The sequence below is a fragment of the Geotrypetes seraphini genome, chromosome 2 (assembly GCF_902459505.1).
Source record: "Geotrypetes seraphini chromosome 2, aGeoSer1.1, whole genome shotgun sequence".
Classification (NCBI taxonomy): domain Eukaryota; kingdom Metazoa; phylum Chordata; class Amphibia; order Gymnophiona; family Dermophiidae; genus Geotrypetes; species Geotrypetes seraphini.
Genome location: NC_047085.1, coordinates 304203399 through 304217077, shown reverse-complemented (window position 1 = coordinate 304217077; position 13679 = coordinate 304203399). Strand labels below are relative to the sequence as shown.

The 13679-nt window shown below is 47.8% G+C and overlaps 1 protein-coding gene across 1 annotated transcript in view; it reads right to left on the bottom strand.

Annotated features, from left to right (window-relative positions):
• The window catches only part of NOL12 (nucleolar protein 12), a 41330-nt gene that overhangs the window by 22693 nt on the left and 4958 nt on the right, over positions 1 to 13679 (bottom strand). Inside the window, exon 3 of the mRNA XM_033929924.1 lies at positions 2104 to 2152. Within this exon, the coding sequence (XP_033785815.1) occupies positions 2104 to 2152 (49 nt within the window). The remainder of the gene's footprint in view (positions 1 to 2103; positions 2153 to 13679) is intronic.

The window sequence follows — 13679 nt, the reverse complement described above, 5'->3', positions numbered from 1 at the left end:
AGCAGACTCCACCAGAAGAGACTGGTGGGAGAGCTGCGCCTTATCGAACCCTTTAGGGGGAATCGTCCTATACTTCGATTCCATTTTGGAAGGCACAGACGTGACTGTAAGAGGGTTTGACAAGTTCTTCAGCCAGGTCTGCAGAAGGACACTGTTGAGAGGGAGTCTAGGCACCTCTCTAGGAGGAGTGGGAAGGTCCTGTTCCTCCAAAAATTCTTTGGAATACTGAGAACCTACCATCAGGTCAATCCCCAGGGCTCGGGCCATGTCCTGAACAAAGGATGAAAATGAGGACGGCCTGGCCTGGGGAGACGGGGTTCTCGACCGCCCCACCGAGGAGAGGGGGGAGGCCTCATGAGAATAATGAGGATCCCTAACAGAGCCCGAATCCCAGGATCCCCTCTCCAAGGCCCTCGAGGGGGAAGGGGAAATTATCCTCCTCGCAGAACCCTTGGGCGAGGACCCCGGGGTCCGTGGAACACTCTCCCATTTCCTCGGCGAGGCAGCACGGGAAGACTTCCCACGAGGTGAGCGGAGGAGCCTCGGGTTGTCGAGGCGCAACTCCGACACCTGCAGCGCCTCGCCCCCGAACGACGAGGAACGATCGCGTCGAGGCGAGCCTCGGGGCCGCTTAGACTTCCTCGATCGGCGCCTCGTCCGAGGTCGCGTCGAGGGCGAGGCGTCCCGGGAAGACCCGGAGGAAGAGGAGGAAAGGCGGCGCACTCTGCGCAACTTTTCTTTGGGCCTCACACTCCGCTCAGGAGGCTCCCCCGAGGTCGAGGTCAGGGGCGGGGCCGAGATCGAGGGGGCCGAGGCCGGGGCCTCCGAGACCGAAGGCGCCCCGGCCGAGGTCGAGGCCGCCGGAACCGCAGCACGCTGCAACACTTCCAGGGCTCCCGACAGCTCTGATGAGATCAGGGCTCGAAGGAGATCCTGGAAGGCCGGAATCCCCACGAAGGTGGGGAGTTCCGAGTCCGGGGCACACTCCCTGGAGGGCGACCTCGGTCTCGAGTATTCCCTCGGGGTGTGCGACGTCGAGGTCCGATGCGGGGCCGGGGTCGACCCACCCGCCTTAGCCTGAGTCGAGGATGGCTTCTTTGCTGAAGGGGATGGAACAGAGGACTTACCCGAAGCTGGCTTCGATGACGACGCCTTCGAAGACGAGGGCCGAGGCGAAGCCGAGGCCCCCGAGGACGCCGAGGCCGAGGTCAAGGCCGGGGCCGAAGCCGACGTCGAGGCCTTAGGCGGCGCGTCGACGGCGAACAATTCAGCCATTCTGGCCTTACGGCGACGGAGGGCCCTGTTTTGGAAAGTAGCACAGCGATCACACGACGCTGTCGGATGTTCGGGCCCAAGACAGACAATGCACCACCGGTGAGGGTCAGTGATGGAAAGTAACCTCTCACACCGGCTGCACTTTTTGAATCCCGTAACAGGACGGGACATCAACGAAGAAAAAGAAGAAGGCCGGGAACGACCGACGTCCCGCGGCCACGGCCGCGGCTTCCGGGAGCCCCCGGAGCCCAACGAAAAACAAAATATTTTTTTTTTTTTTTTAGAGAAAAGAACAGAAAAGAAAGCAGCACCGCGAACTAATTCGATGGAAAAACAAACTAAACGCGGCAGCTAGAAGGCAAAACACTGGAGCTCAGATCCACAGGGCTTTCTTGCTCCGCGGAAAAAATTGAACCGAGGACCACGAGGTGGGATGCGCCCTCTAGTGGGCAGAAGGCATGCACATGCGTGGTGCAGTGTGCAAACTTGAAACTTCTAGCAAGTTTGCTTGAAAAGCTGTCCGCGCTGGGGCTCCGTAGATGACGTCACCCACATGTGAGAATATCATGCCTGCTTGTCCTGGGATAATGAGTGCTGCACATCACATGCACTGAAGCCAATTCAACCCCTATGGGCTTCGATGCATTTACTGCAACAGCATATGCTATTGGGCTTGATAAGAGAGGCCATTGAGAAGAAAGGACAAATGGAGGTGGGGAACAGGATTACAGGAAATGAAAGATTCAGTTTAATTGTGAGAAAACTAGATTATGGGGCAATTTTTTTGCAGGAAAGATTCAGGATGTCTGATCTGAATGCTGCACTTACCCAAAGCCTCTTCTCTCTCCTTCAACATCTGCATATATTCCTTATGTCTCTAGAAAAGGGACAAAAAAAATCCATATAGTGCCCAGAAACAGCATAGAGAAGATAAAATAGAGCAAAAGGACTTAAAACTCCATAACATAATCTTGGCTTCCACACATACGATTGTTAGATAATTTAAATGGCAGAAATAAAATGGTACTCCTTACTACAACCATCCAATTCAGGAAAAAAAAATTTAAATTGATTTTGCCAATTGAATCACTTTTTCAATTCAATTTTATTTGCTTTCTATGATATAGCTTTAAATTAGCCGACGTGTTTATTTTGCAGCTTCTTCACCCACCCCACTCCCCTTTCCCTCTCTAATCCCCTGCTGGCATTATCAAGTGTAAAAAACCAAACACTGTTAGGTCCTAGCTCGTACTTGTTGTCTTAACACCAGCTCCGGCAGGATACACACATTTCAAATCTAATGTATTGTAATCACAAAAAAAATAAAATTATGGTCAAATATATTTTATTGAGCAATCAAGAACATAACAGAGTAACACAAAGTACAGAACCTGCTCAAAATTTTGAAATATTCCCAAAAAGAACCACTCCCCCCCCAAATCCCCCCAACCCCCCTTCCCCACCATACCCACCCCCGGGTCCTCCTTCAAAACACAAATCAACAAAATCTGAATATCAAACTATACAAAAGATTCACAAAAGGGTAAGTACAAACAAAAGCTTCAATTAAGTATCCGGCTACGAGCCAGAGGGGTCAAAGTAATCCAGAAAGGTTCCCAAGTGGTCTGGAAAAGACGACCTGGGCGAGAAGACAAGTCAGTCACATCCCTTCGCTCCCACATCAAAAGGGCGATCATGCGGCTCCTCCAAAGGGAATAATCCGGAGCCTCAGCCTCAAGCCATTTTAACAGGATACATTTCAATGCGATCAGGATAGACCACTTGAGGAAAGCTGCAACTCCTTTGGAACGAGGAAAGTAGTGAGGAACAGTCCCAAATAAAATCAAAGGGGAACTGCGAACAGTAACTCGCCAAATAGTCTCCACAAAAACAAAGATAGAAGTCCAAAAAAGTTGTATCTGAGGACAAGTCCAAAACATGTGGCCTAAGCTGGCCTCCGGAGCCTGACAACGAAGGCAGGCTGCATGGGAACGGAAGGGAGCCAAATATGCCCTTTTAGGAGAAATATATAAACGAAAAATCAATTTAAAATGTTGCTCCCAAAAGGTAGAATATTTACGAAAAGCAGGCAGTCGACGGACAGCCTGAAGGAGGATATCAGAAGGCAAATCAACAGCAAGATCACCGGACCAAGCATCACGCAGCTTAGAATAGTCAAACAAAGGGCATTCATCCTTCAAGTGGCGGTGATGAAACGTGAGAGGGACCGGTTGTTGAGAACCAAGGGTAAAGGCCGTAGACAAAGTCTCATGACAGGCGGCCTGCAAGGAATTAGAAGGTAAGGAAGAGATGTAATGATGGATTTGCATGTAAGCAAAATAGTCAGTAGGAGGGAGATCAAATTCAGCTCGTAACTGAGCAAAAGTTTTAGGGGCGCCTTCATCAGTAACCAAGTGAAATAGATAATGAATGCCCTTTGTTTCCCACCGAGCAAAACTCGGCCCATCAATCCCAGGTAAGAAAGAACCATTGAAACGAATAGGAAGGAAGGGAGAGACAGAAGAAGAAAGAGTGTGAAATTTACAGACCCAACGCCAAACCTTTCTTAAGGGTCGATGCAAAACTTTCATAGAAAGAGACTCAGGTGCAAAACAAGGAATAGAATGAAGATAGGCACTGAAATGAGAAGAAGAAAAGCAAGAAAGTTCCAGAGTCGAGTTAGTAAATGCTGAAGTACCCCTAAAGAGATCATTAATATGCCTCATGCCACAACCAACTGTCAAATAGCGAAGATTCAATAATCCCAAGCCACCCCTATACCAGGGAGTCGCCGCCCGCTTATAAGGCAAGCGAGGCCTCTTCCCCGCCCAAAGAAATTTCTGGACCAGTCGTTCCAATCGGCGCTCGTCACGAAACGTCAAATAAAGGGGAAGGACCTGAAAAACATAAAGCCAACAGGGGACCAAAAGCATGTTATACAGGTGTACTCGACCCAAAAGTGAGAAAGGAAGAGACTCCCAAAGGTGCAACCTATTCTGTAACATCTGAAACAACGGGGTTACATTCAACCGGTACAAACTAGATAAGTCTAGCGGAATATTAACCCCCAAGTACCGCAAAGAAGAATCAGCCCAACGAAGAGGGAAAACACCCCTCCACGAAGTACGTAAATCTGGTGGAAAAGGTAAGGCCAAGGATTTGTCAAAGTTAAGAGAAGAGACAGCCCCGAATAAAAACCAAATTCAGAGATGAGATCCAGAGCCGCCGGGAGAGAATCTTCAGGTCGGGTAAGAATTAAAAACATATCATCCGCGTACGCCAGAGTCTTAAGTTCGAAGTCACCGACCGAGAGACCTCGGACCTCCGCGAACCCCCGAAGAGTGCATAACAACGGTTCCAAAGAAAGAAGAAACAAAAGAGGGGAGAGAGGGCATCCCTGTCGGGTTCCACGAAGAATAGGGAAAGAGTCAGTACAAGTCCCATTAACAAGCAATGATGCCAAGGGATTGGAAGAGGGAACGCACAGCATCTAGAAAGAACCCCCCGAGCCCCACATACTCCAAGGTACGAAACAAGAAGGACCAGTGAATGCTATCAAACGCCTTAGAAGCATCCAGGCTAACAAACAAGGTCGGAATCCGGAAAGATTGACACTGAGCAAGAGCAAGAAGTACCTTGCGGACATTATGGACAGACTGTCGGCCTCGAACAAAACCTACCTGATCCTCATGGATAAGCAGCGGTAAGTGAGGAGCAAGACGATCAGCCAACATACGAGCAAAAACTTTAAGGTCCACATTGATCAAGGAAATGGGACGATAAGATTCCGGCAAATCAGCAGCCTTACCAGGCTTCAAGAGTAAGGTAATAAGGGCCTCATTTGCAAAACGTGGAAAAGAACCACGGACCGTAGCTGCATCAAAATAAGCCAATAAAGGTCCATAAAGTGTCGGAGAAAGGAGCCGATAGAAGTCACCCGAGAACCCATCCGGGCCCGGAGCCCGGTCAGAGCGGAGCAATTTAATAGCAGACTCCAATTCAACCGCCCTAAATGGACTATTAAGAGAGGAAATCGCAGCCGCTGACAAACGAGGCAACCCAGAAGAGTGAAGATAGTCCGATATCATGTCCAAAGAAGCATCATCCGGAGCTTCATATAACCGACGAAATAAATCAAATAAGACCCCAGAGATCTCAGAAGTCCGAGACACCACCCCTCCGCCCCTGGTACGCAGAGATAAAATCGGCTTCCTACCAGTCGTAGCGTTAACCAAACGAGCCATAAGGCGGCCGGGCTTGTTACCGTAACGAAGGAAACGATGATGATAAAAGGCTCTGCATTTTTGGGAACGAGAATGGAGAAGGGAGTTCAGGGCCACCTGAGTAGACAAGTAGCAATCTCGAGTCTCCGGAGAAGGGTGGAGAGAAAAGGACCGCTTTGCCAAACGCAGAGCCCTTTCCAGAGTAACGATCCCCTGATTAATACGTTTATGACGAGCACAGAGAAAGGAAATGATATGTCCTCGAATCACCGTCTTCCCAGCCTCCCAAAACAAGATAGGATCATCCATGTGGGGAGCATTATTTGTCGAATAATCGTCCCATTGGGTCTGCAAAAAAGCGCGAAATTCCTCGTCCTGAGCAAGATAAAAAGGAAACCGCCAGGACGGTGCTCGGAGGTACGTAGGATCCAGGACAACATCAACCCAAATCGGGGCATGATCCGAGATAGACAGAGGTCCAAGCTCAGCCGAGTGAACAGAAGGAAACATAGAGGTAGAGAAGAAAATATAATCGAGACGGGACCAAGTACCATGGGCACGAGAGAGATGGGTATAGTCACGAACCTCAGGGTGGAGAAGACGCCACGGGTCCACAACCGAAAGTGAGTCACAGAAGTCGGAAAGGAGATGACTCTTAGAACCCAAAGAAGAGGCAGAAGAGCCAGACTTATCCTGATCGGGATGCATCACCAAGTTAAAATCTCCCAAAAGAAGCAGCGGGTCATCAGGAAAGCGAGAACGGAGATGAAGCAATCGCTGTAAAAAGGCTGATTCTCCAGAATTAGGGCCATATACCACTAGGAAAAGATAAGAACGACCTCCCAAAGTAAGGCGAAGAAGCGACCGTCAGACGACTTATCAAGAACCTGGACACCTATTGGAGAAGACTTACGGACTAGCACTGCTATGCCCCCATGACGACCCGAAGAGGAAGCAAAAAACACTTCCCCCACCCAAGATCGACGTAACTTAAGATGTTCTGCATCAGTCAATCTAGTTTCCTGTAGACAAGCAATATCAGACCGGTAGCGTTGTAGAGCAACAAGTATTTTGGATCTCTTGACAGGCGACGTGATCCCCCCAACATTCCAAGAGGCAATTCTAAAAGGGGTACTCATAGCTGAAAAGCAGGAAGGAAGCAATGCCAGAGAAGGAAAAGCAGGTGAAAACTACCCCAAGGGCCCAGCCTCCCCCAGAGCAGTAGAAGTCGCCAAAAGTATAGTGAACAGAAAAGAACAATAATGAAACATATCAAACCTAAAGAGTAAATATATAGAAGGAGGACCCCCCACCCCCCAAAGCCCACCCCACCCACTCCCAATCCGTCCATCCCAACCCCCCTCGTCCCCCCCAACCCCCTTCCACCCCCCAGAAACAAACCCACCAGAAACCCAACCAGAATGAAAACCCCGTCCCACATTGTGGAACAGAGATGGAGGCACAGAAGATGTAGTCAGGGCCCCAAATCCCTCAATCCCATACTCACCACAAACACGCAAAATACCTCATTCATACATCACACCCCCTGGGAGAAGTCATAGGGGAGCGAAGCTAACAAGCAAAATGACCCGAAACCCAGAAAGTAACATAGCCCAATAGCCAGTGGACCTAAAATAGTCACCAAAGGACCCCGGAAAGGAACATTTAAGTAAAGCATAGATAAAATAAGCAGCCCCACCAGAACAGAGGATAGAAACAAACAATCACCCACTCACAACCACACCAGTACTCCCCCTAACCCCCACTCCCATCCATACACACCCAGTCCATACCCCAAAGAAGAACTCAACCCCCACAAACATACTCTAACCCACCCAAAGGAGACAAACCCCAGAACCATACAGGACAAGAGCTCCACCCAGAGGCATAACATCCATTCAACCCCCAATTACACCTACAACCATCTAAGGCCACCAATACTGCAAGCAGTATTAGCCGGAACAGAAACTTGAAAATAGAAACTACAAAGCCAGTTATGCAACCACAGAACAACAAATTGTAGATAACACAGAAAATGCATTAGGAGTAGGCCACATAGCAGCCCAAACGTTGAGTGAGATGTAATGGGCAACAGAGTCCAGAAGGCTAAAGATCCAAAGAGGAATCAAGCCATAGTAAAGCTCAAAAGGCTAGCAATGGGGAAACAAAACCAAGCCTCTCTTGGAAAGGAGAACAGCTCCCCACACCAACTCAGCCCCAGGACTCAGGTAGCCGAAGAGGGTCCCGCTTCTCCCGGTAGGGAATCCAGGTAGGCCTGGGCATCCTCCGCTGTGGAATACAGGCGCCATCCCGCTGGAGTCCAAACCTTCAGTTGCGCCGGATAAAGTAGCTGGAACCGCTGTTTCTTGTCAAAAAGGGCAGAGCACACCCGGGAGAAGCGCCGTCGACGTTCTTGTAGGGCAGGAGAGTAGTCCTGGAACAGACGTACAGGGATTCCTTCATAGGAGAGAGTATTACGCTTTTGCCGGTACTGCCGCATAAGTTCAGACTTCACCGCCGAATTGTGGACTTTGAAGATGGTGACTCGGGCTCGGTCACGATCATCCATACGCCGGCCCAGGCGGTGAGCGCGGTCAAGCTTCAAGGGCCCAACCCCCGCTGGAAGCGGCAACTCCTGCTGAAGCCAAGACTCCACGAGGGAGAGGAGGCGAGAGTCAGGAACTGATTCAGGCAGGCCAATCAGTCGGATGTTATCTCTCCTCGAGCGGTTTTCCAGATCTTCGATCTTTTCCGCTTGTCTCTGGAGCTGTACGCGCAGAGAGGCCAGATCCGCCGCCGAGGAGGAGCACGTGTCCTCAACCCCCGAGACGCGGTTCTCCAGGTCTCCCGTCCGCCGAGTCGTCTCCCCCAAAAGAGATTCTAGAGAGGTAAGCTGGCTGGAGAGGAGGTCGAATCGAGAGTCCAGCGCCCGCACCACTGAAGCCGACAATGCCGCAATGTGGGCCTCCGACAGGGGAAGCGCGGAACCCAAGTCTCCCGCCGCCATCTTAGGCTCGGGTCGCGCCGATCTAGTCTCCCTGTCTTTTCCCGCGCGGCTCGATTTCGTGCTCATTACCGGGCTGGGCGTCTGTAGGAAACGGTCCATAAACCTCCTCGAAGGTTCAGTGCAGGGCTAGGGCTGGCCAAGAGGAGCTAAACGGTGCCGAGGGATTCAGGGCCCCGGAGCACGAGTGAAGCACGTCTCACTCCGCTCAACACATCACGTGACCTCCTAAAATTATTTTTTTCTACCTTTGGTCATTTTTTAATTCAAGTCATGTTGATCCCAGGCTATGGTTTATATTTGTATTTCTGTTAACTTGCTTGCCAGAATCTTCTCTCTTTTCCCTTTCCTCCAGTTCACACCATATGGCCAGCACCTTCTCTCTTTCCTGCCCTCCAGCACCCTCCACCTCATGTGGCCAGCACCCTCTCTCTCTTCCCACCAGCTACAGCCTCACCCAGCCTCCTTTCCCTCCAACTTCTAGCTCCCCCTTGGGTCCAAAAGTAGCAGTGTCCCCCCTACACACACCGCGGATCCAACGGTGGCAGCTGAGAAAACAGTGCAGCACAGTACCCAACCCCACTACCTTCTCAGCCCTCGTCACTGATCCTCACAAGCCTGTTTTTGGGCTTTCCCTCTGCCGCAGTCTTTCCTTCTGATGTATCATCCTGTTAAACAGTTTTGTAACAGGGCCTGATGGGGATCCTGCGAGGAAAGAAGTACCTTTTGTGAGGCTGGAAGCGGCATCTGCTCTCTCTGCCACGTCCCTTCACCGATAGATAGATTCAAGAGCTCCTTAAAAGCCTTTTTATATAGGGATGCGTTCGAAAACTAATCCTGGAGGCTAGGTTCTGCCAACCTTTACTTTGCCCACTCATGCATTCTTATCTATTTCAAATATGATTTGCTACACTTGTTTTTCCCCATCCTATTTGATGGAGACTTCAGCAGCTGGAACCCAAGCACAGTACCGGATAGTGCTTTGGATTATTACCCAGAAATAGCTAAGAAGAAGAAGAAAAAATTTTTAAAATTGAATCAGGTTGGGCAGACTGGATGGACCATTTGGGTCTTTATCTCTGTCATCTACTATGTTACTATTGTAGTAACCCTTATTGTTCCTTTTCTTCTTAAAAATTGTAGTTATACCCTCCACCCTCCTGTGTCAGGTTCGTCTGTGTCTACGTTTGTCTTATTTAGTATTTTAAACAATCTTTTTTCATATGACCGAGCATTGAAAATCTGGGATCAATTTAGCTTGAGAGTAAGTGTTAAAAAAAAACACTGCTGGCTAAATACCAGCCAGGTAACTTACAGAATACTATAAGCTACATGTTTAAGTGATACATTTAGGCATACCCATTGATGTACGTGGGCGTGTCTAACTGTGGACAAGTTAAAAGTAAACTGCTCTTGTTCTTATAAAATAGGCTCACTACCTATGTTATATGGTCATTTAAAACTGTGGTGCCCACTTAAAAAAATTACTTTTTTAGATAGCAATTCTGTAATAGAACACCTGGTTTAAGGGGGCAAGTAGTGGCCCTATTTTATAAAGAACCATACATGCCTACATATCTTTATAAAATACTAGTGCATGCTTTAGAAATTGCACCTGGATTATACAAGTACATGCAAAAATTAGTGTATTTTGTAATCCATGTACATATGTGGGAGCTCCACCTATGCTCCATCCAAACTTTGCCTCTGTAAACACCTCCAGGCAAAATACACGCCATCATGTCTGGGCGCATACTTTTATGTCAGTTGGTATTTTCTAAGTGGTCACCTACAATATATGTGAAAATGATTTTATAAAATCATAAGAAGTGCCTCTGCTGGGTCAGACCAGAGGTCCATCGTGCCCAACAGGTCCAGGACCTGTGGAGTAGTCCTCTATCTATACCCCTCTATCTCCTTTTCCTTCAGAAAATTATCCAATTCCTTCTTAAACCCTAATACCGTACTCTGTCCTATCATGCCCTCTGGAAGCTCATTCCAGGTGTCCACCACCCACTGGGTGAAGAAAAACTTCCTAGCATTGGTTTTGAATCTGTCCCCTTTCAGCTTTTCCGAATGCCCTTTCGTTCTTGTAGTTTTTGAAAGTTTGAAGAATCTGTCCCTCTCCACTTTCTCTATGCCCTTCATGATCTTGTAAGTCTCTTTCATATCCCCTCTAATTCTCCTCTTCTCCAGGGAAAAGAGCCCCAGTTTATCCAGTCTCTCAGTGTATGAAAGGTTTTCCATAGCCTTTATCAAACGTGTCGCTCTTCTCTGAACCCTCTTGAGTATCGCCATATCCTTCTTAAGGTACAGCGACCAGTATTGGACGCAGTACTCCAGATGCGGACGCACCATCGCCCAATACAATGGCAGGATAACTTCTTTTGTTCTGGTTGTAATACCTTCTTGATTATACCCAGCATTCTATTCGCTCTCTTAGCAGCCACTGCGCACTGTGCCGACAGCTTCATTGTCTTGTCCACATTACCCCCAAGTCCCGTTCTTGGGTACTCTCAGTCAATAACATCTCTCCCATCGTATAGCTGTACCTCGGATTTCTGCTTCCCACATGCAATACTTTACATTTCTCTAAATTGAACTTCATCTGCCATCTCGTCGCCCATTCCCCTAGCTTGTTCAGGTTCCTTTGTAATTCTTCGCAGTCCTCTTTAGTCCGAGCAGCACTAAATAGTTTGGTGTCGTCTGCAAATTTTATTATTTCGCACTCCGTTCCTGTTTCTATATCATTTATAAATATATTGAATAGCAGCGGTCCGAGCACTGACCCCTGCGGAACACCACTCGTGACCCTCCTCCAGTCCGAGTAGTCGCTTTTCACTCCTACCCTCTGCTTCCTCCCCGCCATCCAATTTCTGATCCATCTGTGTACGTCTCCTTCCACCCCATGGTTCTTAAGTTTCCGAAGTAGGCGTTCATGGGGTACCTTGTCAAAGGCTTTCTGGAAATCTAAATATACGATGTCTATGGGGTCCCCTTTGTCCATCCGTTTGTTAATTCCTTTGAAGAAGTGGAGTAAGTTCGTTAGGCACGATCTCCCCTTGCAGAAGCCATGTTGCCTTGTGGTTAGAAGTTTATTTCTTTCAAAATGCTCATCGATGCTGTCTTTTATCAGCGCTTCCGCCATTTTCCCTGGAACCGAGGTCAGACTCACCGGTCTGTAGTTCTCCGGGTCACCTCTCGATCCCTTTTTAAAGATGGGCGTAACATTGGCTATCTTCCAATCCTCTTGGATCACGCCTGTTTCAGGGATATATTGCAAACTTGCTGTAGTAGTTCCACTATTTCCTCCTTTAGTTCTTTCAGAACCCTTTGGTGGATTCCGTCTGGGCCTGACGATTTTTGTCAGTTTTTAATTTTTCTAACTGCCTGCGTACGTCTTCAAGGCTTACTTCCATTGATGTTAGTTTATCTGTTTGGACTCCTTTAAAGATTTGCTCAGGTTCTGGTATGTTGTATGTTTCCTCTTTTGTAAATACAGACAAAAGAAAATGTTTTGTCTTTCCGCCAGTTCTTTTTCCTCCTTCACCACTTCCTTCTTGTCTCCATTATCCAGCGGTCCCACCTCTTCCCTAGCCAGCTGCTTCCCTTTAACATATCTGAAGAACGGTTTGAAATTTCGTGCTTCCTTGGCTAGCCTTTCTTCATATTCTCTTTTGGCTTTTCTAACCACACGGTGACATTCTTTCTGATACTTCCTGTGCTCTTTCCAGTTCTCCTCAGTTTTGCCCTTTTTCCATTTCTTGAATGAGTTCTTATCACCTATTGCTTTCTTCACTTCTTTGGTTATCCACACCGGGTCTTTTGTTCGATTCTTTTTGCACCCTTTTCTGAATCTTGGTATATGTCGATTTTGCGCATCGATCACCATGTCCTTGAATAAAGACCAGGCTTACTCTACCATCTGCCATTTCTTTGAGGTGTTCCTAAGTTTCTTCCTTACCATTACTCTCATCGCTTTGTAGTTTCTTTTCTTGAAGTTGAAAGTTGTTGCTATGGTTCTCTTTCCCTTCGGTATTCCTATTTCAACTTTGAACTTGATCATATTGTGATTGCTGTTTCCCAACAGTCCCACTACTTCCACTTCCTTCGCAGGTCCTCTTAGCCCATTTAGAATTAGATCCAGAGTGCCATTCCCTCTCGTCGGTTCTCTAACAAGTTGATCCATGAAGCAATCCTATATGGCCTTCAGGAATCCGGTCTCTGGCGCATTTTGAGCTTCCAAGACTCCAGTCTATTCCGGGATAGTTGGACTCCTACAAAATTAGACTACACTTTAAAATGTGCATGGTGGAAACCAATGCCTACCTTTACAGTAGGTATGCACAGGGGCAGAGTTAGCACAGAGTCTGGGCAGTTTTAATTTACATGCAAATTTTATAATATATGTATAGCCACAACTAACACCCTCCTTTACTAATGCATAGCGCGGGTTTTAGTGCCGGCAGCGGCGGTAACTGCTCCAACGCTCATAGGAATTCTATGAGTGTTAGAGCAGTTACCGTCGCTGCCAGTGCTAAAACCTGTGCTATGCGTTAGTAAAGGAGGGGGTAAATTGGGATGCCAGGATTTATGTCTGTTGAAACCAAGTGTAAATCCTAGCAAACAGGTTGGACACGCATCCTCCAAATTCTGTTAACATTGTGTGTAACTTTTTTGAATGCCCCTGACCCATCCATGCCTCCTTCTGGGTTTGGACATAAGGAGATTTAGGAGTCCTTTTATCAAGCTGCGGTAGGGGTTTAACGCGCGTAATACCACGCTTTAAACCGATTGCCGCGCTAGACGCTAACACCTGCATCGAGCAGGTGTTAGTTTTTTAGCCGGCCGCGGGGGTTAGCACGTGATGAAAGGTCTAGCGCGGCTTGATAAAAGGACCCCTTAGATATGGTTCTTTATAAAATTACGCAAAGACAGTTGCACATGCAACTCCAAATTAGTGCCAATTAACATCAATAATTGACTGTTAGCCAATTACTGACTGTTAATGACTCATTAACTAATTTAGTTGCACGCACAACTCAGGATCACACACTTGATAAAATCCGGAGGAGGTGCTATTGCTGTTTGATTTGCACTAGTACTTTTAAAAACACATAGGTGCCTATGTATCTTTTCTTTTTTAATAAAATCACCAAAGCAGTTGTCTTCCTGCC